The following is a 26,721-nucleotide window of genomic DNA, read 5'->3' on the forward strand; positions in this document are numbered from 1 at the left end:
ATTCTCCTTTCCCTTCCTCCCCCACAACAAACACTCTGTGAGGTGAGTGGGGCTGAGAGACTTCAGAGAAGTGTGACTAGCCCAAGGTCACCCAGCAGCTGCATGTGGAGGAGTGCAGACACGAACCCGGTTCCCCAGATTACGAGTCTGCCGCTTTTAACCACTACACCAAACTGGCTCTACTATTATTACTACAATAATAAAAGTGTTTGAAGACTTTAAAACTGATTTCCCGCCTGGCCAGATGCTTGGATTCTTTATTTTTGACTTACGATTGAAGCATGGCAACATCTTCTTTTCTTGCCAGAAGCCGGGCCCTGACCATAAGGTTGCTAAAGTTACCCAATTTTTTCAGAAACATGCAACAACTCGTTTTTCTTACTAAAAAGTCCCTAGCCTCGTGATTTCTAAAGAAACAACACCCTATAGAATGTTTAGCCACAGCTATTTTGAAATAGCAATAGCAACCTGCACCCTAGCTTCTATAGTCCTATAGCAGTGATGGCGAACCTGTGGCACGCGTGCCACAGCTGGCACGCAGAGCTCTCTCTGCCGGCACGCCAGGGGCGGGGAAATGGGGAGCGCCGCCGTGCTGCGCTGCACCGCGCCGCGCCCGCCTGCGCCCGTCCACTTCTCCAGCTGGCCGGCGGCCCGCCCTCCGGAGGCTGAGGGCGCTGCTGCTGTGCTCATGCGTCCTGCCTCGTTTCTGCCAGCGCAGGCGCAGCAGCAGACAGCAGCAGTTTCCCTCCTTGGCGCCTGTCCCAGTGGTGTTTGGCTGCTGCTGCTGCTGGCTGCTGCGGAGGATTCGACGCGAGCGACGAGGACGAGGTAACGGCAGCGACGAGGTTTCCCAGCAGCGGTGCTTGAAGCGAGGAGGAGGAGGAGGAGTAGTCTCGCTCACGGGAGCGCTTGGCATCCCCAGCCTCACCTGCTGTGCCCCGGGACACACTGTGCCCAGCGGCTGCTGCGCTCCGCTCTCCAGAAGCCCCCGACCGGCCCCGCAAGAGCGTTTCCTTGGCTTCTCTCCTGGAAAGAAGCTGCCTGCCCACTTGTCGCTTTTGCCTGCCGGTTTCCAAACTCTCCTCCCACCCCACCCCCTCACCGTAGCGGCTTTTGCACGGGGATCAGGAGGGAGGCTAGCCGGCAAGGGCTCCTGCAAGAAGCGTGCAGGGCGCTCCCTTTCACAGCCAAAACCCGGGGATTCCTTGATTCCTTGCTGACAGCCTGAGGGGAGACAAGGATTAAGGTTTTCTGGGGGGGGGGGAGCAGGAGCAATCGACAGAATAAATGCCTTTAATGCAATGGCCATACATTTCTTTTTCTCTCCCCAAACGCCCTATTTTGGTCTTGTTTGGGTATGGAGCTGCTGCTGAGAGCTTTGCGCAAAGAGTGGCGCAAACGGAGACCCCATAAAGGAGAATCGTGTTGTTCCTTAAAAAACAGTGATTGTGCTGGGATCGCTCTACAGAACATCTATATGTCTGTTTTAATGGCTGAGGAGGGGTTGTTCGGTAGAGAGAAGGGTCGGCTGCAGTTCAAGGAAAAGGGATTTCCAGCCACTGTTTGGGCTCAGGCCCCATTTCAAAATAAAAGCAAAGGAAGCCCTTGCAGGCAAGCCCCCCCCCCAATGTATTGCGTGGGTCTCCCTTTCCCCTGACATGTGCGATTAATCTTAGGCACTACTGACGAGATCTTGTTCTCTTCTTTAATGGCAAGGGGGAAGGAAGCAAGTGTTAAAAACAACAGTAACAGGGAAAGCCAATACAGCTCTACTCAAAAGTAAGCCCCATTAACATCAGTGGGACTTGCTCCCAGGTAAGGATTGCAGCCTAAAGGTTCCGGCGGCGACGCCATTGCGGAGCGGTCGTGGGTTGCCTCGGCTGCGAGGCGACCCAGTCCGTCCCGGGGGTTGGAGCCCCGCTACCGCAAAGCGGGGCTCCGATGGGGTGCGGGAAGAGCGTCCCGCACCCTGGGCTCCCCGGCTATGCCCACTGTGGCTCCGTACCCTTCCCTCGCTCCCCCTGTAAAGGGGGAGTGGGGGTGAAGGGAAAACGGAGCCGGGCTTCAGGGGACATGCCCCAACCGGGACGTGGAGCGGCGGTTGCCCCCGCGATGAGCGTTAATGTTCTACCTGTCAAAGTTTGAGCGAAAGAATCCCGGTGTCGTGAGTATTGGATTTGATCTGTTTTTGCGCTTTGATGACGACCTGGGAGACACTTGGAAAGGGAGCCTGCCTCTTTCCCCTCGGGGGATAGAAAATAACTAGCTTAAGAGACTGCTGTTACAGCAATGGCTATAAAGTACTTAAAATTTGATAAGTGAGACTTTTGGATTTCCCTTCGGGGAATAAACTGGTGGACAGTATCTCTTTTTAAAATTTTTGGCTCTTGCGCCCTGGATTCAGGGAAAATGGCCGTGAAGGACTTTGACTGAATGGAAAGTTACTGGTTTAAGATGGAGAAGTCTGAGAACCGAAACTGCAATTTGACACCTATGCCCGCTTCTGCCATGCTTGGCTTTGTTTTTAACTTGGCTACGAACTGTGAAATGACCCATGAAGAAAGGATTATTCTACTGAGACTGGAACTGCTCAACCGAAAATTGGAAATATTGAACTGTCATATGTCAGAAAAGTTATATCCCACAGAGGAGACTGTACAGGAAATGGCTGTATTGGAGAAGAACCTTGGCACTGAACTGAAGGGGCTGATTGAACAACAGGATGAAAAGATATGGCGACTCCGGAGTAATGGATCGTCCCTTGGGGGTGGCAGACCCAGGACGGAGAAAATTGTTATATCTAACTCCCGAGGTGAGAGCTTGGGAGTGAAGGTGAGAACTTTATGTTTATGTTTAGAAATAAAAGAAGAATGTGATGATGAACCGGAGAGGCTGGGAGAAAAGGTGCGCACCCTGACGTTCTATGCAAGGATTACTGTGGACTTAGTCTGGATCTGTGGACATGCAAAGAAAAAGAACACTTCGAGGAGCAGCTCTGGAGCAGGACGACCAAAGAAAATGGACAGAAGGGGGATAGGGTGAACAGTATTAAGGTATAAAGGAAAAGGGATGTATTATGATAACCTGAAACTGGTGTGTCAAGACTTTAAGTTTTAGAGAAAGAAAAGAGGTATTTTAAATTTCTATTATTAACAGCAGTAATAGTTAATGAAGATATTTGTTACGATTTATGTTGAAAATAAGTGGATAAGAACTAGAATCTTGTGTGGAATTAACATGAAGCTATAACATGATTTGATTTATGTTAAGTTAAGAATGGGAAAATATTGTTTATTATGAAACAAGATTTGTTAGAAAGAAGCTTTAGATTTTAACTTTTAGATTTTAGATTTTTTAAGATTATGATGGCATAAGATGTTATTAAAGTAATAATTGGGATTGGAACCGAAGGCGAAAAGGCAGGGGAAGTCTGTACCAAGATTCGACCAAGAAATTTTTTTTTTTACAGCATAAGAAGAAGAATTATTGGTGTTTGTGTATTTGTTTACTTTCAGTTGGTGTTGGGTTAATGTGGGTGTTGTATTTGTTTGTTGTTTGTTGTAAAACCAATAAATTCTTATATATAAAAAAAAGGATTGCAGCCTAAAGAACCTAGGGTGCTTTAAAAAAAAGTGTGTTTTAATATACTGTCATTAACATGGCATTTTATTTTTAAGCTTCAAGTGATTTTTTTCCCTTTGAAAACTCTTCTGACTTTTGCATCTAAAACAGAAGTTACTGTTATAAGAATTTACGAGGGGGGGCGATGCCAGGGCATGTCTAGTTTTACCATTTTAGCCATGAACAGAGAGGGGTAACTGGACTGGAGATGAGGCCCGATTCACCAGTTCCCAGAATCCTCCTCTTCGACGCCATGATCCACTGGCACAGCTTTCAAACATCTTCCTCTTCATTCCATTTGCAAATCACCCCTCAGGAATTTATCACCTATCACCCCTCAGGAAGGAAATTCTCAGCAAGGCTGTCAATCTACTCCTTTGATGAGCTAGCAGCTATTGTCTCGCATAGGAAGATAAGGGGAAGAATTGACACCCCTCCACATGAAAAGGACACCCATTATTTCCATGAACTATCCAATTTCCGTGTAAGACCCTTGTTTTTCACACCTTCCAGCCACCATTGGATTGTATGGGAATAGGAGGGTATAAATATTAAGGGTTTCCCATTTATCGGGGCCCTTTCCTTTTTCTTAGAAGGCAGGGACCCTACAGCTGTAGTTTTTTTCTTTGTCTCAATAAAGGATCAGTATTGTTTTGCCTGATCAACATTGTTGGTCTCTGTCATTTTTCCCGACCGGAGCTTTGAACCTAGAATCAACTATTGAGTCTCCGTATCGCCACAGACTTCCATATGAAGCAGTGGCATTTCAGGTAATTCTTATAACAATTTGGCTCTGCCAGCCAGGAGACTCGGTTAGCCGGGGTTTTCAGGGCACTGAGGTTGGAGAGCCCAAGCGCACCCAGCCTCTTGCAGGGGGGTTCTCCTTCCCGGACTGTCTCTGGAGTCCTGGCCCTAACTGGGATCCTTAGCGGGACCAACCAGGGAAAACAATTTTGATCCAAACGGCCGTCTTGGGGAATTTTTGGTAGTCTTCTTTTTCTCCTTTGAGCTCTTTGTTCCTACATCGGAGGAAACGAGAAAAGGAAGACAGCGCGCTGCGAAGTGAGTACAGAGGGAAACTGATTCTGTGGGTGGGAATTTCTGTCACAGCAACCGCAATTCTCTCCTTTTCTTCTTCCACCTGCAAGCTTGAAATCCGTCGGAGTCTGCCCAGATAGAGAGCTTGCAGGGTCCTTTCTCTTAAACTTTTCCCCATCTGTCCCCAAGGCTCAAATTCCGTCGGAGTCTGCCCAGAAAGAGAGCCTTGTGGGAACCCTCTTCCCAAAATCTGTTTCGGGTGCAGCCGCCCTCCTTCTCATGGAGACCTTAATTGGGCATGACCCATGAGAACGGAAACGCAAGGGCACCCGTTCCTTTCCTACTTTTAAAATTCTCTCATCTCGAGCTGGCATTGCAGCACTGCAAGCGTTCAGTAGAGACTGAGCTTAGTTTGTAAGAGGCAGGGAGGTTGCTGTGACATTGTGAATGAGGGGAGGGTAAAGAAAGGTCCTCATCGGAGTGTGTCCACTTTCCTTGTCGGAGTCAGTCCACTTTCCCTAAAGGCTATCCAAACCCCATTTTCCCAGTAGCAGAAACTTGTAGAAAATCTTTCCTAGACCCACTTTCCTATCGGAGTCAGTCCACTTTCCTTGTCGGAGTCAGTCCACTTCCCTTAAGGTCTTGTCCCAGGTACCCCGGAAACCCCAGAGAACCCCGGAAACCCCAGTTCCCCAGAGTTGAGAGTACTGTACAGGTTCCCCTTGTGAATTAAGATGGGTGCACCCTTGTCTAAGGAGACAAAACTTCAGGCTTCAGGAGAGAAAGAAGCACCACAGGAGCTTATTTCTCGTCTGAACTCTTGACAGTCCGCTAATATATGTCCTCAAGAATTGGGACGTTTTATCGGAAGGAAAAGAAATCCAAAAGCCTAAACTAGTGAAGCTCTGCATGAAAGAATGGGTGAAAATCACCACCCGGTATTCTGATGAATTGAAATGGGTCAGAGGAAGTTATGTGTGCATGTTTGCTGTTTTTAAAGAGGCTGCAGAAGGCCAATTTTTCTCCACAGAGGAAAAGGTCTGTGTGTGTGTGTGTGTGTGTGTGTGTGTGTGTAAGCTTACCCCTTTTCCTGCAGTAAAGGAGCAGGAAGAAAAGGGAGATTTGTAACTTTGAATTTTTATATAAAACTTTGAACTTGTGAACTCAGTGTTCAATACACAATTTTTCCTGCTGCAGAAGTCTTACATTTTACAAGATAAATTGCAGTGTCTGATTTTCATCAGCCTTAAGCCTTAAAAAAGGTTCTCTTTGTTCTGTCTGAGCTTTTCCTTCCCCATCTTCTCCTGTGCTCAAACAGGTAAATCTACTCCTGAGTAAGCTTCCTTTAACAAGGAGACTGCAAAAAGGGGGGGGGGATTTTTGCTAAAGGTACCCCCCATCTCACTTTCCTATGTATGGTTATTTTAATTCTTAATTTGCTGCAAAAGACTCTCCCTATCAAATCTTAGGAAAACCGTCTGTTGTATCTTAAAAAATTTCTCTTAAGAACTTGCAATCTCTAGTCTAAGGGAAAAAAAACCCTCACTCAAACTATCTTAGTGCACGTGTGCTTGCATGATAGTTGTGTCTGCACATAAGAATGTGTCTCTCTCTGGTAGTACAAATCTTGTGAACCCTGTATTTTAGGGGGTTGGACTAGATGACCTCAGGGTCCCTTTCAAACTCCCACTTTATAGCTATGTGGAAGGCTATGTGTCTGCAAGCATTCGAGAGTAATTTTCAAATTCTGATGTGGTGATGGGTTGAAATTCAAGCCCAGGTCTGCTTTCTGACAAGGAAAGCTGGAAATATTGGTTTTCAGTGTTCAGGATAGAGTGTTGTTTTTTGTTTGTTTACCATTTTGTCTATTATTTAAAGTTTAAGCACATACAACATTGACCATCCCTGTAATTGAAAAGCCATTTTCCCATACATGAGGGGGCAGAGAATTTAGTCTGCCTTGGCTAAAATCACTGAGAATATTTGAATTTTATTCATTCTGACTCTGGCCATTTTTACTCGTATATAAGGGAGCAGGTATTCTGCTAAATGACCAGAGGGGGCGCACACAAAATAATGATAGCCCGCATACTCAAGTAGACTAATCAATGAACCTTGACCATTTTCTCCTGTAAATAAAGGGCAGAATAATTTTGTCTGCAAATGGTACAATTGAGAATAGAAACCTGCACCCCAATTTCCTGTAGATAAAGGAGGCATAGCTCCCAATTTATTTTGCCTGGGGTATGAGATGTTTATTTGGTACAGTAAACATGATTAGTGCTGAGACTTCATTAGGAATTTAATTTGACCAAACTTAACTAGGTTTGTCTGAATGCTGAAGTTCAAAATATTTAAGGTTTAAGATTTATAAGCCCATTCCCTAAGCAGCGAGAAACAGGAAATGTGTCAGGAAATGTCTTACAACAAAACCCTAGAAAAATGGATTTGAACTGACAAAACCAAAATTTAATTTGACCAATTTCATTGCTAGGGGTGTGAATTGCTGGGTTTCTGTTTAAAATCCAACCCTGTTCTTTAAAAAAAATCTACTCACGCTTTCCTTCCTGTATTCAAGGTAATTTAGCCAATGGATGCAACTCCTTCAAATGGTACAATAGATTTCTAAATCATGAATTCTGTACATGCACAGAGGCTACTGACAAAGCTTAGCCCTGCAGAGAGATTGCTCCAGGGGCCACCTGAAGAACAAGAACAGAATTAAGTATTGGGCTTTAAAATCCTAACATGCCAAATTCTTCCCACAGGTAAAAATGAGTGCTCTCTCAGGAGCTTATTTTTTCTTTTCTTTTCTTTTCTTTTGAGAAAAGGAGGGGATTTAAGTGAATTCTATAACAGTTTTTATAAATGCATTTTAGGAATGGGGGCACCTCTTCTCTTCAGTCTACCACTGATTTGCACCTTTGGTCAAAATGCTTCCTATGTAATACTTATCTCTTTGCATTTCACCCTAAGCATTCTCTCTATGTTAATCCGGTATAACCCTTTTATTTGTCCCTCTTTTCTTCCACAGCAAAAAAAAAAAAAAAAGAGTAAGGAGAAGTTTGAATCCCTGCTATATAGTTTGAATCCCTGCGGTATATAGTTGACTTCCCTCTATTTTTTGTGACTGTGAAGCATAACTTTCTTTATTTCCATTTGAGATACTCATTGTTAGAAATTGTGCATTTTAGCATTTATTTATTTTTGGTTCCTCATAGGTCATGGTTTTTCCCCTATATATATTTTGGTTCCTCCATAACATGTGGAATAAGGTTTCTTCATTTATTGCATCTCCAAAATTTATTGCTGATATTTATTTATTCTTGACTGATTTGGATGGGATCAGGTACCATCTGTAAGTTCTCTTATCAGATAGCACATGATGAATTTTAAGCTTTTTCCATTATTTTACCATTTTTCCATCTTAATTTACTTCACCTTTGAATCCTTAAGGTTACAGTCCTATAGTAATCTGTATGGTATTTATAATGTCTTTCTATTATTTAATAATAACTCTTTTTTCTAAATCTGATGTCTTTGTGTCAAGTCCGTTTTCATCTGAAAAATTGTTTAAGTGGTAATCTAATTTTTATTTTTGTTCCCTTTTAGATTTTATCTTTTTGCATTTCTACCCTTTTGTTTTGAACATGTGGAGTAATTTTTTACAAATAATAGTAATAATAATAATAAACTTAAGTGAAAAAAAACCAAACAAACTTAGCAGATAATAACAGTAGTAATTATATAGAAATGTGATGATAATATTGAAATGAATAAAATGCTTAATGTGTTAAGATTTCATTTGTTGCAGCTTCCCAAGAAGATTCAAGGAGATTTCCCTTTCTTTTTTGACTTTTACCCCTTCCTTTTCTAACTGTATCTTTACGTCCTAAAAAATCCCTGCCCACTTACAGGATATCCTTTATACAGACCCAATGGTGACAAGAAAGAAGCAACCCCTCAGTCCAATTCCTTGGGACCACAAAACTATTACCTGCAACAACAAAACACTTCAGAGTTTTCAAAATGGCAACAGCTATCTACCTCCAAAAGACTGAAGGGGGGGGGAGTTGAATTGTAAGGACATTTTCTCTCTGAATGGTCTCAAGATCACGATTGCACAAGATATGCATCTGATATATAATTATTATGTTTTATGTTGTGTAATGTTATGCAGAAACATTGAATTATGTCTGACAGTATATGTAAATTCCACAAAGGGGGGAACCCAATTTTTGTGTGTAATTGTTGTCATGTTTACTGTATGGTGTCTTTGTATATATTGCTTACACCCCAATGGAGGATTCTCATGCATTTTATGTTTTCTAATAGATCAGGCTATTGCGTAGTCCAATATTTACGTTAGACCAATTTATGACCACATTTCCTTGTCCCACCTGGTATTCCAACCTTCCCTACACATTTTAGATTGTTTTAGGTCATTTTGTCAAGAAGAAACTTCAAGATCAAAACAAAACCCCAGATACATGAAGGTGTTTATGCTTTGATTTAGCAGGAATGGTTCCTTATATGCTAAATTATTAATTTGGACCACTGCCTTTTTAGAATGGTTTTTCACAGATTGGTTTGGAGAGTGAGAACCATGGGCATATGTAAATTCTAATTGGACTCAGCTTGCATTGGACAAGTGTATTCAGGCTGCAATTAGCTTTCTGGTTCCATTGCAACAACTGAGCAACTCTCCTAGAGTGCAAGACCAACGCCAAATAATAAAATGCATCCCATAGAAAGGTCAAGGCAAGGACATCTCCCTCACGACATGTTCAAACCTGCCCAAACCTATGGCAAGGCGAAAAATGGTCAAAGGGAAGCCCTACGGGGATCCCCAGGAATTGTTGCTGCTGAGGAATGCTGAAGGTCAAAGGAGACCAGTTAGCTATGACACCTGGGAATACACAAAAAAAACAACAACAAACCAACTTCATTTGTCAGTCACTGAATGAACCCTCCTACTAAATGTAAAGCATAAGACTACTATTGAGAAAATATTTATCCCAAAGTGCTAGAATACCACAGAGTAATTTAGTAACAAAATACGTGTTTGTTTGTTTGTTTTACATAATATCCAGTGTCTGCTATGCTTGCAAATAGCATTAATAGTCATTCCATGACAGCGCTCCGCAACCCCGTCTCTCGCACTCCTATCCTTGCGCCCCTCCAGCCAGCTCCCGCCCTTCCCGAAGTTGTTCCAATGTACCACCTAGGGGAAGGAGAATACGTGACCATGGATTGTGTGAGGCAATGATTGGTTGTTACACAACAATCTTGCCTCAGAGAGGGGACTGTTATAAGAATTTACGAGGGGGGGCGATGCCAGGGCATGTCTAGTTTTACCATTTTAGCCATGAACAGAGAGGGGTAACTGGACTGGAGATGAGGCCCGATTCACCAGTTCCCAGAATCCTCCTCTTCGACGCCATGATCCACTGGCACAGCTTTCAAACATCTTCCTCTTCATTCCATTTGCAAATCACCCCTCAGGAATTTATCACCTATCACCCCTCAGGAAGGAAATTCTCAGCAAGGCTGTCAATCTACTCCTTTGATGAGCTAGCAGCTATTGTCTCGCATAGGAAGATAAGGGGAAGAATTGACACCCCTCCACATGAAAAGGACACCCATTATTTCCATGAACTATCCAATTTCCGTGTAAGACCCTTGTTTTTCACACCTTCCAGCCACCATTGGATTGTATGGGAATAGGAGGGTATAAATATTAAGGGTTTCCCATTTATCGGGGCCCTTTCCTTTTTCTTAGAAGGCAGGGACCCTACAGCTGTAGTTTTTTTCTTTGTCTCAATAAAGGATCAGTATTGTTTTGCCTGATCAACATTGTTGGTCTCTGTCATTTTTCCCGACCGGAGCTTTGAACCTAGAATCAACTATTGAGTCTCCGTATCGCCACAGACTTCCATATGAAGCAGTGGCATTTCAGGTAATTCTTATAACAAGTTACATACACCCAAGGCTGTATTCAGAGCTTAGTCATCCGAAAGCAGAGAATTTGATTCTAAAAGAATAGTGTGGCTTGAGAGCATTAACCCCCCCCCCCAAAAAAAAACCCACCACCACCTTTGCTATTTTCAATACTATTCTTGGAGTGAATGATTCCCTGACTCCCAGTGGCTCAGAGGGGCAGGGAAACCTGGTATATACCAGCCCCACACGTCAGCCTTCAGGTGTTGATCTGGCATATAATCATTATTACAAGCTGAGTATCCCTTTGTCTAAAATACATGCACGTGTAGAGTTTATTTTTTTAAAATAAAAAACTGTAACATTGAAAACTTTGTTATTGTGTTTTACTTTTAAGACTGCAGATGTTTGGACAACTGTAGGAGTTTTTTCTAACTAAAAACCTCGATATTCAGGTTTAATTGCAGTGTTGGCACTTTGAAATAAAAAAGTTGGTTTTCCGCTGCAGTTTGGGCACTCGGGCTCAAAAAGGTTCGCCATCACTGTCCTATAGCCTTGTGACCTTCATAATTCATAAAATCATTTTTTATTTTGTGAAAGCAATCTGAAAAGACAACCTATATATATTTCTCACAGGCAGCCAGGGAGGAATTTTTCCTGCAGATCAATTGGCCGGTCCACTGGCTTTTGCTTGTCTCATAGCAAATGTCACAACTTTGGCAGATGACTGACTGCAGAGGCAGAACAGTGACTGGTCGTCAATGGAAGTCCTCTCCTCCTCCATGAATGTGTCCCTGCCTCCCCGGGGAGCAAGTTCCCTAGTTTAACTAGATCCTGCATGACAACGTCTTTTCTCCTGTCTGTCCTGAATCTTCCAACATTCAGCTTCATTGGATGCCCGCAAGTTCTAGTGTTATCTATATATATATAAATGTTCCCATTGGGTGAGCGCCGGACAGAACCTTGCTCCGTAACCGTTGGACCAAATCACATCAAATTAGGACACAGCTTACCATGACCACCAAGGAAGGATCTGGCAAAATTAAATTTCAAAAAACCACACCTGTCATACCTAAAATAAAGGATAAATGCAAAAAAATAAAATAATTGGCGCGCCTATTAGATGTCACCAGCACCAGCACTGACATCACAACCAGCAACCAACAGAAAGGCGCCACCCAACTCCAGAGGCGACAACTTACAGCCTCCGCCTCAAACGGCTGTCCGCCATTTGCGGCCTCACTTTCAGCCGCTGCCTCAAGGGGCCCAACAACGCATAACAAGCAGGCAGCTCTTCGCAGAGAGACGGAGTGGGGGGCGATAGAGCTGCTACTACACGACCAAACCTCAAGAGACAGGAGAGAAGCCGGGCTTTGAGGCCAGGCGGTGTTGTGAGGCCAGGTTGCTATGGTAACGCGGGGCAAAAATGGAGGCCACCAACCCCCGAAGGAGCCGTGTGCGTGTGCGTGCGTGCGCGCCTTCCCAGGCCATGGCAATCGACAGCCGCTTTCCAGAACGCGAACTCCATTTGCAGTTATACACCAGTAAGCAACAGAGTTTCGGGGTGACCAGGGAAAGTGCGGGGGAGGGGAAGGTAGCAGGCAGAAACGGGGGGAAAGATGGAGAGGAGGCAGGCGGAAATTCAACAGGAGAAGCTGTGGGCATGGACAGTTTACATATATATATATATATATATATATAGAGAGAGAGAGAGAGAGAGAGAGAGAGATCTTCCTTTTCCATTTCACAAAAAAACCACCACAACGCGTGGCCGGGCCAGCTAATGAGAGATAACAACTTTTCTCTCTCCACTTTCTCTGTACCTAATTTTATATGCCTGTTTCATGTCACCTCTTGCTTGCCTTTTCTGTAGGGTAAAAAATCCCAAATGCTGCAATCTTTCCTTGGGGGAGTTGCTCCATCCCCTCGTTCATTTTGCTGGCCTTTTTTGACAGTATCCTTCTTGAGGTGATGCTCTAGAGACAAATATCTAGAGCCATATCTCTTGCAGAACTCAACACTTGTTGTTGTTGTTCAGTGGTTCAGTCGTGTCCGACTCTTGGTGACCCCATGGACCAGAGCACGCCAGGTACGCCTATCCTTCACTGCCTCTCGCAGTGTGGCCAAACTCATGTTAGTAGCTTTGAGAACACTGTCCAACCATCTCATCCTGTGTCGTCCCCTTCTCCTTGTGCCCTCCATCTTTCCCAACTTTCCCCTTCATGGATCACTGCCTTGTCGTGGCGAAGGGGCTTGAATTACTCAGGGAAGCTATGGACAGGTCAAGATGGACAGGTCATAGTGGAGAGTTTGGACCAAACGTGATCCACCTGGAGTAGGAACTGGCAAGCCACTCCAGTATCCCTGCCAAGAAAACTCCATGGACAAAGAACTCAACACTACCCTGGTCTAATACATTTAACCTGATTTTCCAGTTCCCGGTTCTGGTTCTGAACTGCACTTATCAAGGAATATCTCCGGAAGATGTAGAATTCTACCAGCTGTTGTTGTAAACATTTATGTCACCAGAAGCTAACATTTTCTTCTGATGCAAGCATTTCCTTGCCCAATCCGGACATCCATCCCTCTCCTCTTGCCCCTCCTCCTCCCCATTTGTATAAAAGGGGGTATGGGATTCTCCGCAGACTTACCTGAGGGACACCAGAGCTCTTTCCTGCACGCCCCTATAAGAATTTGCCAGCAACTCATTGAAAATCAAGATGGTAAGTGGAATGCTTTGGTGACGGTTGACACACAACTTTTTCTTTCATCTACATTAGGTTTAAATGATGGAAAGGGAGATTTGTGGTGTGGAGAGGGGGTGTGCAAAGGCATTCAGAATTATGAGGATAACGTACCTCAGTTGCTGAGGCATTTTCAGACTCCAGGTTTATCTGAGGGCTTATCCTCACTTACTTTTCCTCTGCTCTTTCCAGGCACAGTCTGTGCTTTATAGCTCTTGAGCTCCTATTTGGGGATCAAATCCAAAGTCGGGATGGCTTTTGTAATGAAAATCAGGGCATTTGGAGGTTATGCCTTCTCTCTATACAGACCCCCATCCAGACCAGTGCTCACAACATTATTTAGTTATCTTCAGCTGGGGTGGTGAAACTTTTCTTATATAAATTCCAGCTGCTCAGCTTAATTTCTTAGGACTCATTACAATGACCTGCAGTGGGAACTCTCACAGCAAAAACTTCAGGGTACAAACCACATCGCCTGAGCTTCCCTCTGACTGTTTTTTTCCTGCGTTTGTCAGGAAATTGGCCGGGGAAATTGGCCAAAGGCTTCTTCTTGGCCAACCTGAGCATCACCCTGTGCTTTAATGTAAATAATCATTTATCTCAGAACGCTCCTCTCTTTGCTGTGGCTCAGAATCCAAACCTGATGGACTTTGAAAAGAGTTATATAAACAAAATTGATGTTTCTGAGGCATTGAATTCTATGGGTTGGGGGGGGCAGGGCAGTTTACTTTATTAAAAAATCCCACTAAGTATAAAATGGCCCAACTCAGCTACTCAAGTGTATAAGCTTCATGTAGAGGGAATTTTTCAAAGGCCTTGGGTTGAATCCAGTGCAAATCATACCCAGAGTAGATCCATTGAAATTGATGGACAGGACTAATTTAGGCAGATTAATTTCAGTGCCTCTGCTCTGACTCAAATTTAGTCCCATACTAAGAGAGGCTCTAAATATAAATGTGTGATAACACCATCTTGAATGATTTGTTTGTTTGTGTGTGTGTCTCTCTCTTTTGCAGAAAATCCTCTTGAGCCTCACTGCCTTGTCTTTCACACTTGCCTTGTGTCAGGGAGCCTGTATGTTTAGCCCGCACAAAGATGGTAGGTAAACAACACAACAACAACAACAACAACAACAACAACAACAACAACAACAACAACAACAATGTAATGTTCTCAAGCAGCCTATTCATTTAGCCAAATAATTATTTAATGTTTGGGAAATGTGTTTCTTACTAGAGATGAGGAGGAAATACACCCCATTCATTTTTTAGCATACACCTACCAAATGTGCTCCAATGCAGCTACTCTTCCAAATTTACACTTCTCCGGATGTTGTGATGCTGCTCAGAGTCTAAAATGACCTAATGCTGCTCTCGTTTCATCTTCTCCTTGATGAGTCCCTGGTTAATCTCTTGTTTTTATTATGTATTTTGTGTTTTTTAGATTGTATTTTTATGTTGTGAACTGCCCTGAGGATGCCATGTAAATAGTAGTAATAATAATAACTGATAGAAATTGAAAGGGACAGATTCCCCCACGCACAGGGCACCCCTATTCACTCCCCACCCTGTTTTAAACTTGGAACCAGCCTCTGCAGCCGCCATCAGGAGACAGCATGGCCGCAGTATAAGCAAGACAGGTGCCCGGGGTCAGCAACCAGGACCCCCAAGAATAAAGGTGGCAAAGCTTCCCACTGCACTTCTCTCCATGTCAGGATACGCTCCACCTATTACATGTTCGCATATCAGGCTGCTGTCAGTAGCATAGGAGGAGCTGGACAAGTGGGAAATTTGCAGTCCCTGTACTTCTCTTGCGCAGTCTTTGCATTGTGCTGAAAGAGCAGCTTCTGACTGCATGAACTGTTTGGGGACTGGTGTTAAATGTATAGGATTTCTCTCCCTAGGTAAACCGGTGCTGCCCACCGAGTGTACTGATCCCTATGATGGGAGCAAGCATCCATTGGGCTCCAAGTGGAATACAGCGCAGTGCATGGAATGCACATGTAGTGAAAGAGGGATGGAGTGCTGTACCAGGTAGGCCAAAGCCCCAGAATGGCACTGGGTCTATTAATCTCTTTCAAATTGTTTTGGCCTGTGCTCTCCGGAAGACCTTCTGCTCAATAAACATTCATGGACGGAATTAGCTGAAGATGGGTGTCCCAATTAATCTAGACATTTGAAGATAGGCTGCATAAAATTGTTGCCTACATTTCCTTGAACCAAACAGGGAATTGATTGATTAATTAAGATATTTATAGACTTTATAGAAAGCAGAGTCATGAAATTTGATCTGGTAAGAAGCACTGAGCATGTCCAGAGTGCCTTTCCAATCATCCAGATCCTCTCATCTGTAGACCACCTAGGAGTTGGTGCTGGGGAGGGGGACCCCAATGCACCCGATGGAACAGGATCCCTCCTCTTCCTTGCACCTTCCTGTCTCCTTCTGTCTCCCTCCTGGCTGGCCTCTTGGTTTCACATGAACATTTTGCTACACCCTTTTTGTGCATGGGTGCTGCCCCCATGCAAACATATGGGGGGGGGGGAAGGGTCATCGTACAGCAACATGCAATGGCATATTGTGCAAGGCATGTCCTTTGTGCATTCAGCTTAGATTTCCCAGGTGAATTTGGCCTCAGGGCAAATGTTTTCTAAGGGCTTGTTTTTTCTTGGATCAAGCAAACATCTTGCAAAACTGCTTTTCTACCGGGTAGTTCTAATCATTCTTGGCATGTCCTAAGTGAGCAGGAGAAAGGAGCACTCCCCTATAAGATCTTCATCTTAGTTTACACATTAGTTACACCTTAGTTAGGGACCCAGGTGGTGCTGTGGGTTAAACTACAGACTAGGGCTTGCCGATCAGAAGGTCGGTGGTTCAAATCCCCGCGATGGGGTGAGCTCCCGTTGCTCGGTCCCAGCTCCTGCCCACCTAGCAGTTCGAAAGCACGTCAAAGTGCAAGTAGATAAATAGGGACCGCTCCAGTGGGAAGGTAAACAGCATTTCTGTGCGCTGCTCTGGTTCGCCAAAAGCGGCTTTGTCATGCTGGCCACATGACCCAGAAGCTGTATGCCGGCTCCCTCGGCCAATAAAGCGAGATGAGCGCCGCAACCCCAGAGTCGTCTGTGACTAGACCTAATAGTCAGGGGTCCCTTTACCTTTACACCGTAGTTTACACATTTTTCTTCTTTTTTTTAGGTACGGTGGTACTGTCAATGTTCCGGGATGTAAAGCAGTGGTAAATCCAAACACATGTAAATATGAGTTCTATAAACTGGATGATCCCTCCAAACCCTGTTTCTGAGCTTTACAAATCCCACCCAAATTCCTTTTATGTAAGAGAATCTGAATAAATCAGTCATATGTGCATTTCTGTGTGTATCTGTTGTCTTTGTTTGATATCACTACTTGCTGAATTTGGTACGTATCATAATGATAGTGATAGACAAGCCTATCTCAGCTATCAGCAGCTATTTAGATTCTAATGGATTATTGAATATTGCTTTATTTGATATAAGTTGTTTATTTTAAAGTTACTGTGACTTTTTAGTATTGGATCAGATTGTTATTATTAATGTTTGACATTTTATTATGGTTTTATGTGTGTCGGGAGTCACCCAGAGTAATAGGCAACATTAATGTAGTGGCTAAATGGCCCATCACAAAGCCATCTGTGGCTACCATCCTCATTAAGTCTACTCAGAAGTAAGTCCCATTGAATTCAGTTGTGCAAACTCCCAGTTAAATGCAGGTGTGGATTTATCGTTCTTTGAGGCCCTCTTCCTTCACTTAAACAAATATGATTATGTCAACATGGGGGGGGGTGTGAGTCAACAACAATAATATTTCTGGGTTTGCACTGTGATTCCCCTCCCCAAACAACTTGGGAACAATTCCTGTTGAGGGCCAGGCAGGAGAAAAAGGTGGTGATATGCTTCTGAAATACACCCCCCCCCCAAAAAATTGAGAACTATAGGGGAAAATACGAAGACAATGCTGCTGCTGATGGTGTTGATGTTTTTGTACTGCCTCCCAAGACAACTTGAGAATTATCTGGGGAAAGTTTATAAGAATGCCTCCACACTGGGAACCCCCCTTCCTCACAAAACGGAGGGGGGGACTTGGAAGATTCAGAAAAAAGATCAAGGCGATTTACATATTATAATGATTATAATAATGCATGTGCAGTGCCTCCAAGAACAACAGCTTGGGGGAAATTAGGTAAAAGTAGATCATGGGGCCGATGATGCCTCTGAACTGGGTGGCCTCCCGCAACAGCTTTGCAACAATCTCTGCTATAAGGCAGGCAGCAGAAACAAGAAAAGCATTGTCATCTCCTCCCCTCTCTCTCATATTCCACTGAGGCTCCTCTCAAGTAGCTGCCTGCTTCAGTATGCGGATGATACCCAGCTGTACCTCTCTTTCAAATCAGAACCAGTGAAGGCAGTGAAGGTCCTGTGTGCGTGCCTGGAGGCGGTTGGAGGATGGATGGCTGCTAACAGATTGAGGTTGAATCCTGACAAGACCAATGTACTGTTTTGGGAGGACAGGAGGCGGGCAGGTATAGAATCATAGAATCCTAGAGTTGGAAGAGACCACAAGGGCCATCCAGTCCAACCCCCTGCCAAGCAGGAAACACAATCAAAGCATTCCTGACAGATGGCTGTCAAGCCTCTGCTTAAAGACCTCCAAAGAAGGAGACTCCACCACACTCCTTGGCAGCAAATTCCACTGTCGAACAGCTCTTACTGTCAGGAAGTTCTTCCTAATGTTTAGGTGGAATCTTCTTTCTTGTAGTTTGAATCCATTGCCCCGTGTCCGCTTCTCTGGAGCAGCAGAAAACAACCTTTCTCCCTCCTCCATATGACATCCTTTGATATATTTGAACATGGCTATCATATCACCCCTTAGCCTTCTCTTCTCCAGGCTAAACATACCCAGCTCCCTAAGCCGTTCCTCATAAGGCATCGTTTCCAGGCCTTTGACTATTTTGGTTGCCCTCCTCTGGACAAGTTCCAGCTTGTCAGTATCCTTGAACTGTGGTGCCCAGAACTGGACACAGTATTCCAGGTGGGGTCTGACCGGTATGGAGGACTCCCTGGTCCTGAATGGGGTAACTGTGCCCCTGAAGGACCGGGTGCACAGCCTGGGAGTCATTTTGGACTCACAGCTGTCCATGGAGGCGCAGGTTAATTTTGTGTCCAGGGCAGCTGTTTATGAGCTCCATCTGGTACACAGGCTGAGACCCTACCTGCCTGCAGACTGTCTTGCCAGAGTGGTGCATGCTCTAGTTATCTCTCACTTGGATTACTGCAATGCGCTCTACGTGGGGCTACCTTTGAAGGTGACCCGGAAACTACAACTAATCCAGAACGTGGCAGCAAGACTGGTGACTGGGAGCGGCTGCCGAGACCAGAAAACACTGGTCTATAAAGACCTACATTGGCTCCTAGTACGTTTCCGAGCACATGGTTCTGCCTGGACACTGAGGTCCAATGCCGAGGGCCTTCTCACAGTTCCCTTGCTGCGAGAAGCCAAGTTACAGGGAACCAGGCAGAGGGCCTTCTCGGTAGTGGCACCCGCCCTGTGGAACGCCCTCCCACCTGATGTCCAAGAGAAAAACAACTACCAGACTTTTAGAAGACATCCGAAGGCAGTCCTGTTTAGGGAAGCTTTTAATGTTTAATAGACTATTGTATTTTAACATTCTGTTGGAAGCCGCCCAAAGTGGCTGGGGAAACTCAACCAGATGGGTGGGGTATAAATAAATAAATTATTATTATTATTATTATTATTATTATTATTATTATTATTATTATATGTCAGCAGGCAAGAAAAGAAACACAGCAGCCATGGGTTGATCCCCCTATTTCTTCCTCCAACCCACCCCTGCATATTCAAAAATTCCCTCAAGGAGCAACACAAGCAACAGGCAATTCCTGCACTGCTCCGCATAAAAAAGTAGCTGCCTGCCTGCAGCTCCATGTGGCTGGCAGGCAGCAAAGCAAAACTAGCAAGTGGGTGGATTCTGCCCCTTTTCCTCCAGCACTACATATACACACCCTGACATGTGTGCTCCCTCCTTTTCAAAAAGACTCCCCCCCCCCCCGACATGAAAATGTCTCCCTCCACATTTCCCATATGCCCTTCCATGGGTGGCAAGTAAGGAGAAGGCCGGCAGGTGTGACACTTTTGAGCTCTCATGTTTTTTCAAAGTCCCTTTCATGGGCAGCCAAAGCAGAGGTGCTGAAACAGCACTTCCCCCACCCCTAGCAGCACCCCGAAACCCAAAGTCCCTCTCCGGTTTTGCCCCACAACATCTGCCAAGGCAAGGGCTTCCCTCCAAATAGGAGTGGAGGAAGTAATGTAGCAAAAATTAATTTTTGAGGCTGAAGGAAATCTCCACGCTGTGGTGAGAAAACAAAGGGTGTTTATTGCTAGCAATAAAGGCTCAGTGGGACCACTCTCCAAAAGCTGAGCAAAGCCCAAAAGGGTGAGGCCTGCTTAATATACATAGCTGTTATCTGTTGAAGCAATACATATGCATAAACTTCCTCCAATCTAAAGTTACAACACAATACTAATGATACCATGTATGGTCTTTCCTTCACTACATATTCATTAGGCAAGGAAACAAAGGACTCTCTAAGCAGCCGTCCCTGCATGTGGTCTCTTTGCATTCCTTTCTACCTGAGGGGGTTAGCATGTTTGAGCACAGCAGGTCTCATTGTCAAATGTAGACACTTAGGAACGCTGTTTACAACCTTGGGACTAAAGCTGCTGCTAGCACAAGATGAGGCACAAGGCCTCTAGCCTGGCTAGTTAGCTGAGCTTATAGGTCTATATGTGCATCAGAAACAGCACAGCCAATTGTAGCTGGAAGTGAGAGCTCTGTGCTGCAGAACCAGAAGAAGCATGAGACTCACCCCTCTCTTTGCATTGGGTTATCAGCCCTCAGCTTAGATGGTGGCCTGTACATTATTTGTCAAAACTTTGTTTCTAGAAGGACTAGGGACTACCTTTTGTTAAAAAGAAAGCTCATCATACAGGGCCCATGCTAGCATAAGTTCAGGCAGGGCCAGCGCGGCCATTTAGGCGAACTAGGCAGTTGCCTAGGGTGCCAAAATGGAGGGGGTGCTGGCAAGCCTGCCCCCCGCCACCGCCCAGTGCCGCTCTGCCAGCGGCAGAGTGGCAGGGGAGGGGGGAGCAGCCCGAAATTGGGGTTCTCCGCAGGGCCGGTGCTAGGGATTGGCGGGGGGTGCCAGAAGGTGATCTTGCCTAGGGCGCATAAAACCCTAGCACCGGCCCTGGGTTCAGGTGCAATTACACTGACTGCACCATTAGAAATCGGGCCCTGCTAGGATGTTGCAGGCTCCTATTGCTGGGTGTCCAAACAACTCACTTACCTGACTTAGCTGAAACCCCTGACAGACAGGAGTGGCCAGGCTGGCTCATTTAACAGACATTGCTTAGAAAATGCACATTATGCTTCATAACTTTCTTCCTAGAAGAGTCAGAGACTCACCTTTTTAAATTTATGTTTATTGTATTTGTATACTGCCCTCCACCCGAAGATCTCAGGGCAGTTGACAGCAAAAAAAAAATACAAAATACATACTAAAAACAGGAAGAGAAAAAGAAAGAAGAACACCTCTCCCACCCACTGGACCTCTTGGGGAGGAGACACATGAAGAAGGGCCTCAGAAGATGATTGCAGGGTCCTGCTTTGGGGAATCAGATCCCTCCCACGGTGGCAGCCAAGAGGCAGAGAAACGATGAAAGTTCTTACCAAGCAATATGTTCAACAATTCACAAAGAGTGACAGAGGAATGCTGCCTCCCCAAATAATGGCATTGTTCCAAGTCAAGTCCCATTCCCTCCAGGTCCCCCCTATTCTACGTCACTCCTGCATCGGCTAGTTTCAGGTTTCTGCCTCTGAGCTCTCTGTTCTACTACCCTCAATGCCCACCTGGCCCTGGAAGGGGGGCTGGTCAGGAATCCTTTCCAAGGACACTGAGTCTGTCAGCTGTCTCTCCCCTGGTGCTGCTGCTTCTTCCTGCTCTTCCTCTCCCAATATTTCCCAGCTTCTGCCCTCTGCAGCCTCTCAACTATGCCCTTCTGCAAACCACTGTTCTAAATCTATACTGCCTTCCTGTTCTCAGGAAGGTTCAGGAGAAGGGGGGGTCCTCACCATTCCTCCTCAGTCCAGCCCCTGACAGGGAGGTTCATGTGGAGAGAGTCAGTCCTTGATATTGTGATCCTGAGCCATTTAAAGCTGGCAGGCAGCAACACAAGCAACAGGCAATTCCTGCACTCCTCTCCATCCGAACAAACACTTTAAAAAAGGAGGAAAGTAGCTGCCTGCCACTGCTGCATGTGGCTGGCAGGCAGCAAAACTGAACAATTAGAGCAGCAAGTGGGTGGATTCCGCATTTCTTCCTCCAGAATGACATAAACACCCCTTTCCAAAGCAGCTGCCTGGCCAGGAGGGGGCAAATGAGCCCTGCCACTCCTCCCTGCTTTTCAAAAGCCCCTGCCTACAAGAAAATGTCTCCTGCCCCTTCCATGGGCAACAAAGGCAAATGGGAATGATACCTTTTAGGTCTCCCACTTTTTCAGAAAGTTCTTCCACAGGCAGCCCAAGCAGGGGAAGTTTTCCTTGCAAGGAACAACCCCTGGAGAAGCAGCTGTGTCTCGCCTGGAAGAATTTCTTCATCGAAAAGCCAGGATAGTAAGCAGAATTGTAATAATAATAATAATAATAATAATAATAATAATAATAATAATATGCCATCCATCTGGGTTGTCCCAGCCACTCTGAGCTGCTTACAACAAATTGTGGTGTTATGTGCTAGTGAATCCAACAGTTTCTTACAATTGGATCTTGTAAAATGCTGGAAAGGATGCAGAGGGAAGGCAGATTTACACGGATCAGCAGCAAAAGGAGAAGGTGCCTGAACATTTCTCTGTCCTCTTTGACCTTTGGACCATCTATCTGCTGTGCTTGCTGACCTTTCATGGTTTCCTGATGGTTTCTTTGGAACTTTGCAGAGGATTGTTTTGTTTTTTAATGAAACCTAGATTTTAGAAGTAGGCTTCTGAAAACCTTTACAAATCAAGTTCTGAGTGCAGAATTCATTTTTTCTTGGGGGGAGGGGTCACAAACACCCCCAACACAGATTCTGACTATTTCAGAGTGGTAATTCTGTGCCATTTTTAAAAAATGCTCAGTCTCTTGGTATTAGCCTCAATGCAAGTTTGCAGGTGCTTGGGCCAATGTCCATCCCTCCACGATTCCAACCATACAAGGGGTACAGAGGACAGGGGCCTAGCCAGGATTTATGTTAAGGGGCAGGTTTTTCGTTGGGGGTGGGGCAAAACCGAGTTAACTGTGATTCAATTGGTTAGTTAGGTTTGGGGGGCAGCTGCTCCCCCAGCATCTCCCTGGCTGTGCCCATGGCAGTGGAGACAGTCTAGCTGTCCCTGGTCTTACAAGTGCAACCCCTATAACTGGCCCCATTGCTCCACGTGAATTGGGGTTGGGCTCCTTTGCAATGGCTTTTCTCCTTATGTGGGGCGATCCCCACATGATTTTGAAGCCTGAGCTTCCATAATCCTACATCATTGTGAGAATCAACACAGATTGGGAAGGATGATTTGAGAATCCTTGCCACTGTACTTTCATACATAAATACAGCTGAGGCTTTCTTTGGAGTTTTGCTTTCTAATATCCCCAGCAGGAAGAATTCTGGCCTCTTGGGAAAGGTCAGTTCATCCCCCCCCCCATTATGTATCATGTCCCCAAAGGCCTTGGTCTTCCTACAGATCCACCGCATGTGATAAAATGACCCCTCACAGTTCTTGCGTTGCCAACATTTGTTTGATACATTCTTGTACATTTGAGCTAGTTCTTTGTAGATAGAAACCTTCTGTAGATCTGAATTGCTCACTAAGTTTCATGTTTCGTTGAACTTTGTCAGCTTACATGCATTTTCCTGAAAGCTCAATAGATCTCTGTATAGAACCCATTCAGGCTGCATGTTTATGCACACAGGCGTCTGTTGGTGATAGTCATGGTGTGTGTGTGTGTGTGTGTGTGTGTGTGTGTGTGTTCCAGAAGCTTTTTATTTCTCCTCATCTCCAGCAGACTCCTCCTTAGATAATGGTTAAGAACATCATCTTTAAGCACTTTGACTTTGTCAAACCACAGGTATGAATGCCACCCTTAAAGGTAAAGGTAAAGGGACCCCTGACCATTAGGTCCAGTCGTGTCTGACTCTGGGGTTGTGGCGCTCATCTCACTTTAATGGCCGAGGGAGCCAGCGTACAGCTTCCGGGTCATGGGGCCAGCAAGACTAAGCCGCTTCTGGCGAACTAGAGCAGCGCACGGAAACCCCGTTTACCTTCCCGCCGGAGTGGTACCTATTTATCTACTTGCACTTTGACGTGCTTTCGAACTGCAGGATCAGGGACCGAGCAACGGGAGCTCACCCTGTCGTGGGGATTTGAACCACCGACCTTCTGATCAGCAAGCCCTAGGCTCTGTGGTTTAGACCACAGCGCCACCAGGGTCCCACCCTTATCTTCTGTCAAATCCTTCCAAATCCAGTAACCTGATTTGGTATTCCTTAAAGTTACCCACTTTTTAACAGTGTTTGTATCTGCGGTGTGTGCCTGTGGTGTGTGCCTCTCCCACTGCAGAGGACCCTTTCCCCCAGATTGACTTTTGACTTCATGAGCAGGTTTGCACTAAACTGTGGAATAAACGGATTGGATTTCTCTCCGTAGCTGAATTCTATGCCCCGATAGATATGCTATTTTCACTAATATATTCGTTTTTAAGCACATTTTTACCCAATACATGTATTTTGGTAAACAATGGTTAATTGGTGAACTGCATCACAAAATTTGGATAAATGAATCTTCAGAGTTGCCACTGCTTTGGTTCTCAGATTATTTTGGAAAGTGCAAATTTGATAAATTTGGCTTTCAGTATGAACTTAAGTGAATTCCCTCCCCCCCCCATCCCGAAACAAGACTGGTTTCTTCTAATGTGCAGCCAAGCACATTTCGTGCAGTGTGTGTGTTTGAAACGTTGTGTAGGGTGAAACACATTTTTGCACAGCTGGGCCTGGTGCACATCCAGCCCGAGATTCCCCAAGCAATCTTTGCCTCAGGACCAGCCCAAGTATGATTTCCAAAACCTTCGTTTCCCCTGGATCCAGCAAAGCATTTCCAAGATAGATGAAGGCTGTGGAAGAAAAACACCTTTGCAACTTTAGATAAAGCTTGGCCTGTGTGTTCTTCTCCTTCTTCTGCAGGTGCTGATGGATGCAAAGCGGAGTTAGATCAAAAAACATGTGAATATAAGTACGTTAAAATCCAAGGCCCCTCCAAGCCATGTTTCTATGCTTTCAAAACACATCCCTGTCCTTTCATATACAGGAATCTAAATAAATCAGTTATTTGTGTGTCTCTCTCTGATCTTTTATTGGTGTCTTTATTATCATGGATATAAACAAGTATATTCCACTGTGACCAAAAAACTACCCCCATTCTCAGAAGAAAATGCAGGCAATGCACCTGAGCCCACAACTCACTTGGGTCAGCTGAGATGAGGGCCACACTAGCAGCATCCATTGAAAGCACTCTGGGGTCCCTTTCACAGTCATGGTGTCCCCCAAATCATCTTGGGAAGGATATAAGGGTGCTGGGGGGTGCCCTGGTCCCTTCTCCAGACTTGCCTGGCAAGGAGGATTGATTGTTAAACTGCTCTGCAAGTGTACCTCGCTGGGAGGAATTGATACTACTTGTACATCAGCAATAATATTGCTGAGGAATTCTCTTACCTGGGGCTCCAGGGAAGTGGCGTTTTCTGCCTTGGCACAGCCATCATCTGGTCCCGGGGGGCATGTTTTCCTCCCTGCGTGGCCGTTGGTGCCTCTCCCTTCTTCCTAAAAAGCCCCTGACCGCAAGGTTGCTAAAGAGGCCTTATGATTGAAGCATGGCAACATCTTCTTTTCTTGCCAGAAGCTGGGCCCTGACCATAAGGTTGCTAAAGTTACCCAATTTTTTCAGAAACATGCAACAACTCATTTTTCTTACTAAAAGGTCCCTGGCCTCATGATTAGCCACAGCTATTTTGAAATAGCAATAGCAACCTGCGCCCTAGCTTCTATAGTCCTATAGCCTTGTGACCTTCATAAATAATTTTAAAAGCATTTTTTTATTTTGTGAAAGAAATCTGAAAAGACAACCTATATATATATTTCTCACAGCCAGGGAGGAATTTTCCCTGCAGATCAATTGGCCGGTCCACTGGTTTTGCTTGTCTCATAGCAAATGTCACAACTTTGGCAGATGACTGACTGCAGAGGCAGAACAGTGACTGGCAGTCAATGGAAGTCCTCTCCTCCTCCATGAATGTGTCCACTCCTCTGGTGGCCATCCCTGCCTCCCCAGGGAGCAAGTTCCCTAGTCTAACTAGATTCTGCATGACAAAGTCTTTTCTCCTGTCTGTCCTGAATCTTCCAACATTCAGCTTCATTGGATGTCCGCCAGTTCTAGTATTATCTATCTATACATATATATATATATAAATGTTCCCATTGGGTGAGCGGCGGACAGAACCTTGCTCCGTAACCGCTGGACCAAATCGCATCAAATTAGGACACAGCATTCCATGACCATCAAGGAAGGATCTAGCAAAATTAAATTTCAAAAAAACCACACCTGTCATACTTAAAATAAAGGATAGATGCAAAAAAAAATAAAAAAATTGGCGCGCCTATTACATATCACCAGCACCAGCACTGACATCACAACCAGCAACCAATAGAAAGGCGCCACCCAACTCCCGAGGCGACAACTTACAGCCTCCCTCTCAAACGGCTGTCCGCCATTTGCGGCCTAACTTTCAGCCGCCGCCTCAAGGGGCCCAACAACGCATAACAAGCAGGCAGCTGTTCGCAGAGAAACGGAGTGGGGCGATAGAGCTGCTACTACACGACCAAACCTCAAGAGACAGGAGAGAAGCCGGGCTTTGAGGCCAGGTTGCTATGGTAACGCGGGGCAAAAATGGAGGCCACCATACCCCGAAGAGGCTGTGTGCGTGTGCGTGCGCACCTTCCCAGGCCACGGCAATCGACAGCCGCTTTCCAGAACGCGAGCTCCATTTGCAATTATACAGCAGTAAGCAACAGAGTTTCGGGGTGACCAGGGAAAGTGCGGGGGAGGGGAAGGTAGCAGGAAGAAATGGGGGGGGAGACGGAGAGGAGGCAGGCAGAAATTCAACAGGAGTAGCTGTGTAGAGGGAGGAAGAAACGGGGAAAGACGGAGAGGAGGCAGGCGGAAATCCACGGGAGAAGCTGTGTGGAGGCAGTCA

At 45.3% G+C, this 26,721-nt stretch overlaps 2 protein-coding genes across 2 annotated transcripts in view; one reads left to right on the forward strand and one right to left on the reverse strand.

The window, feature by feature from the left end:
• The window catches only part of LOC117052238 (small serum protein 2-like), an 87,649-nt gene extending 70,943 nt beyond the window's left edge, over positions 1–16,706 (forward strand). The window contains exons 3-4 of the mRNA XM_033159028.1: positions 15,247–15,376; positions 16,536–16,706. Of these exons, the coding sequence (XP_033014919.1) occupies positions 15,247–15,376; positions 16,536–16,641 (236 nt within the window). The 3' untranslated portion in view covers positions 16,642–16,706. The remainder of the gene's footprint in view (positions 1–15,246; positions 15,377–16,535) is intronic.
• LOC117052237 (small serum protein 2-like) overlaps positions 1–26,721 on the reverse strand; it is a 121,752-nt gene that overhangs the window by 43,704 nt on the left and 51,327 nt on the right. The gene's annotated exons all lie outside the window — the stretch shown is intronic.

This window comes from Lacerta agilis, chromosome 8 (assembly GCF_009819535.1).
Source record: "Lacerta agilis isolate rLacAgi1 chromosome 8, rLacAgi1.pri, whole genome shotgun sequence".
NCBI lineage: Eukaryota > Metazoa > Chordata > Lepidosauria > Squamata > Lacertidae > Lacerta > Lacerta agilis.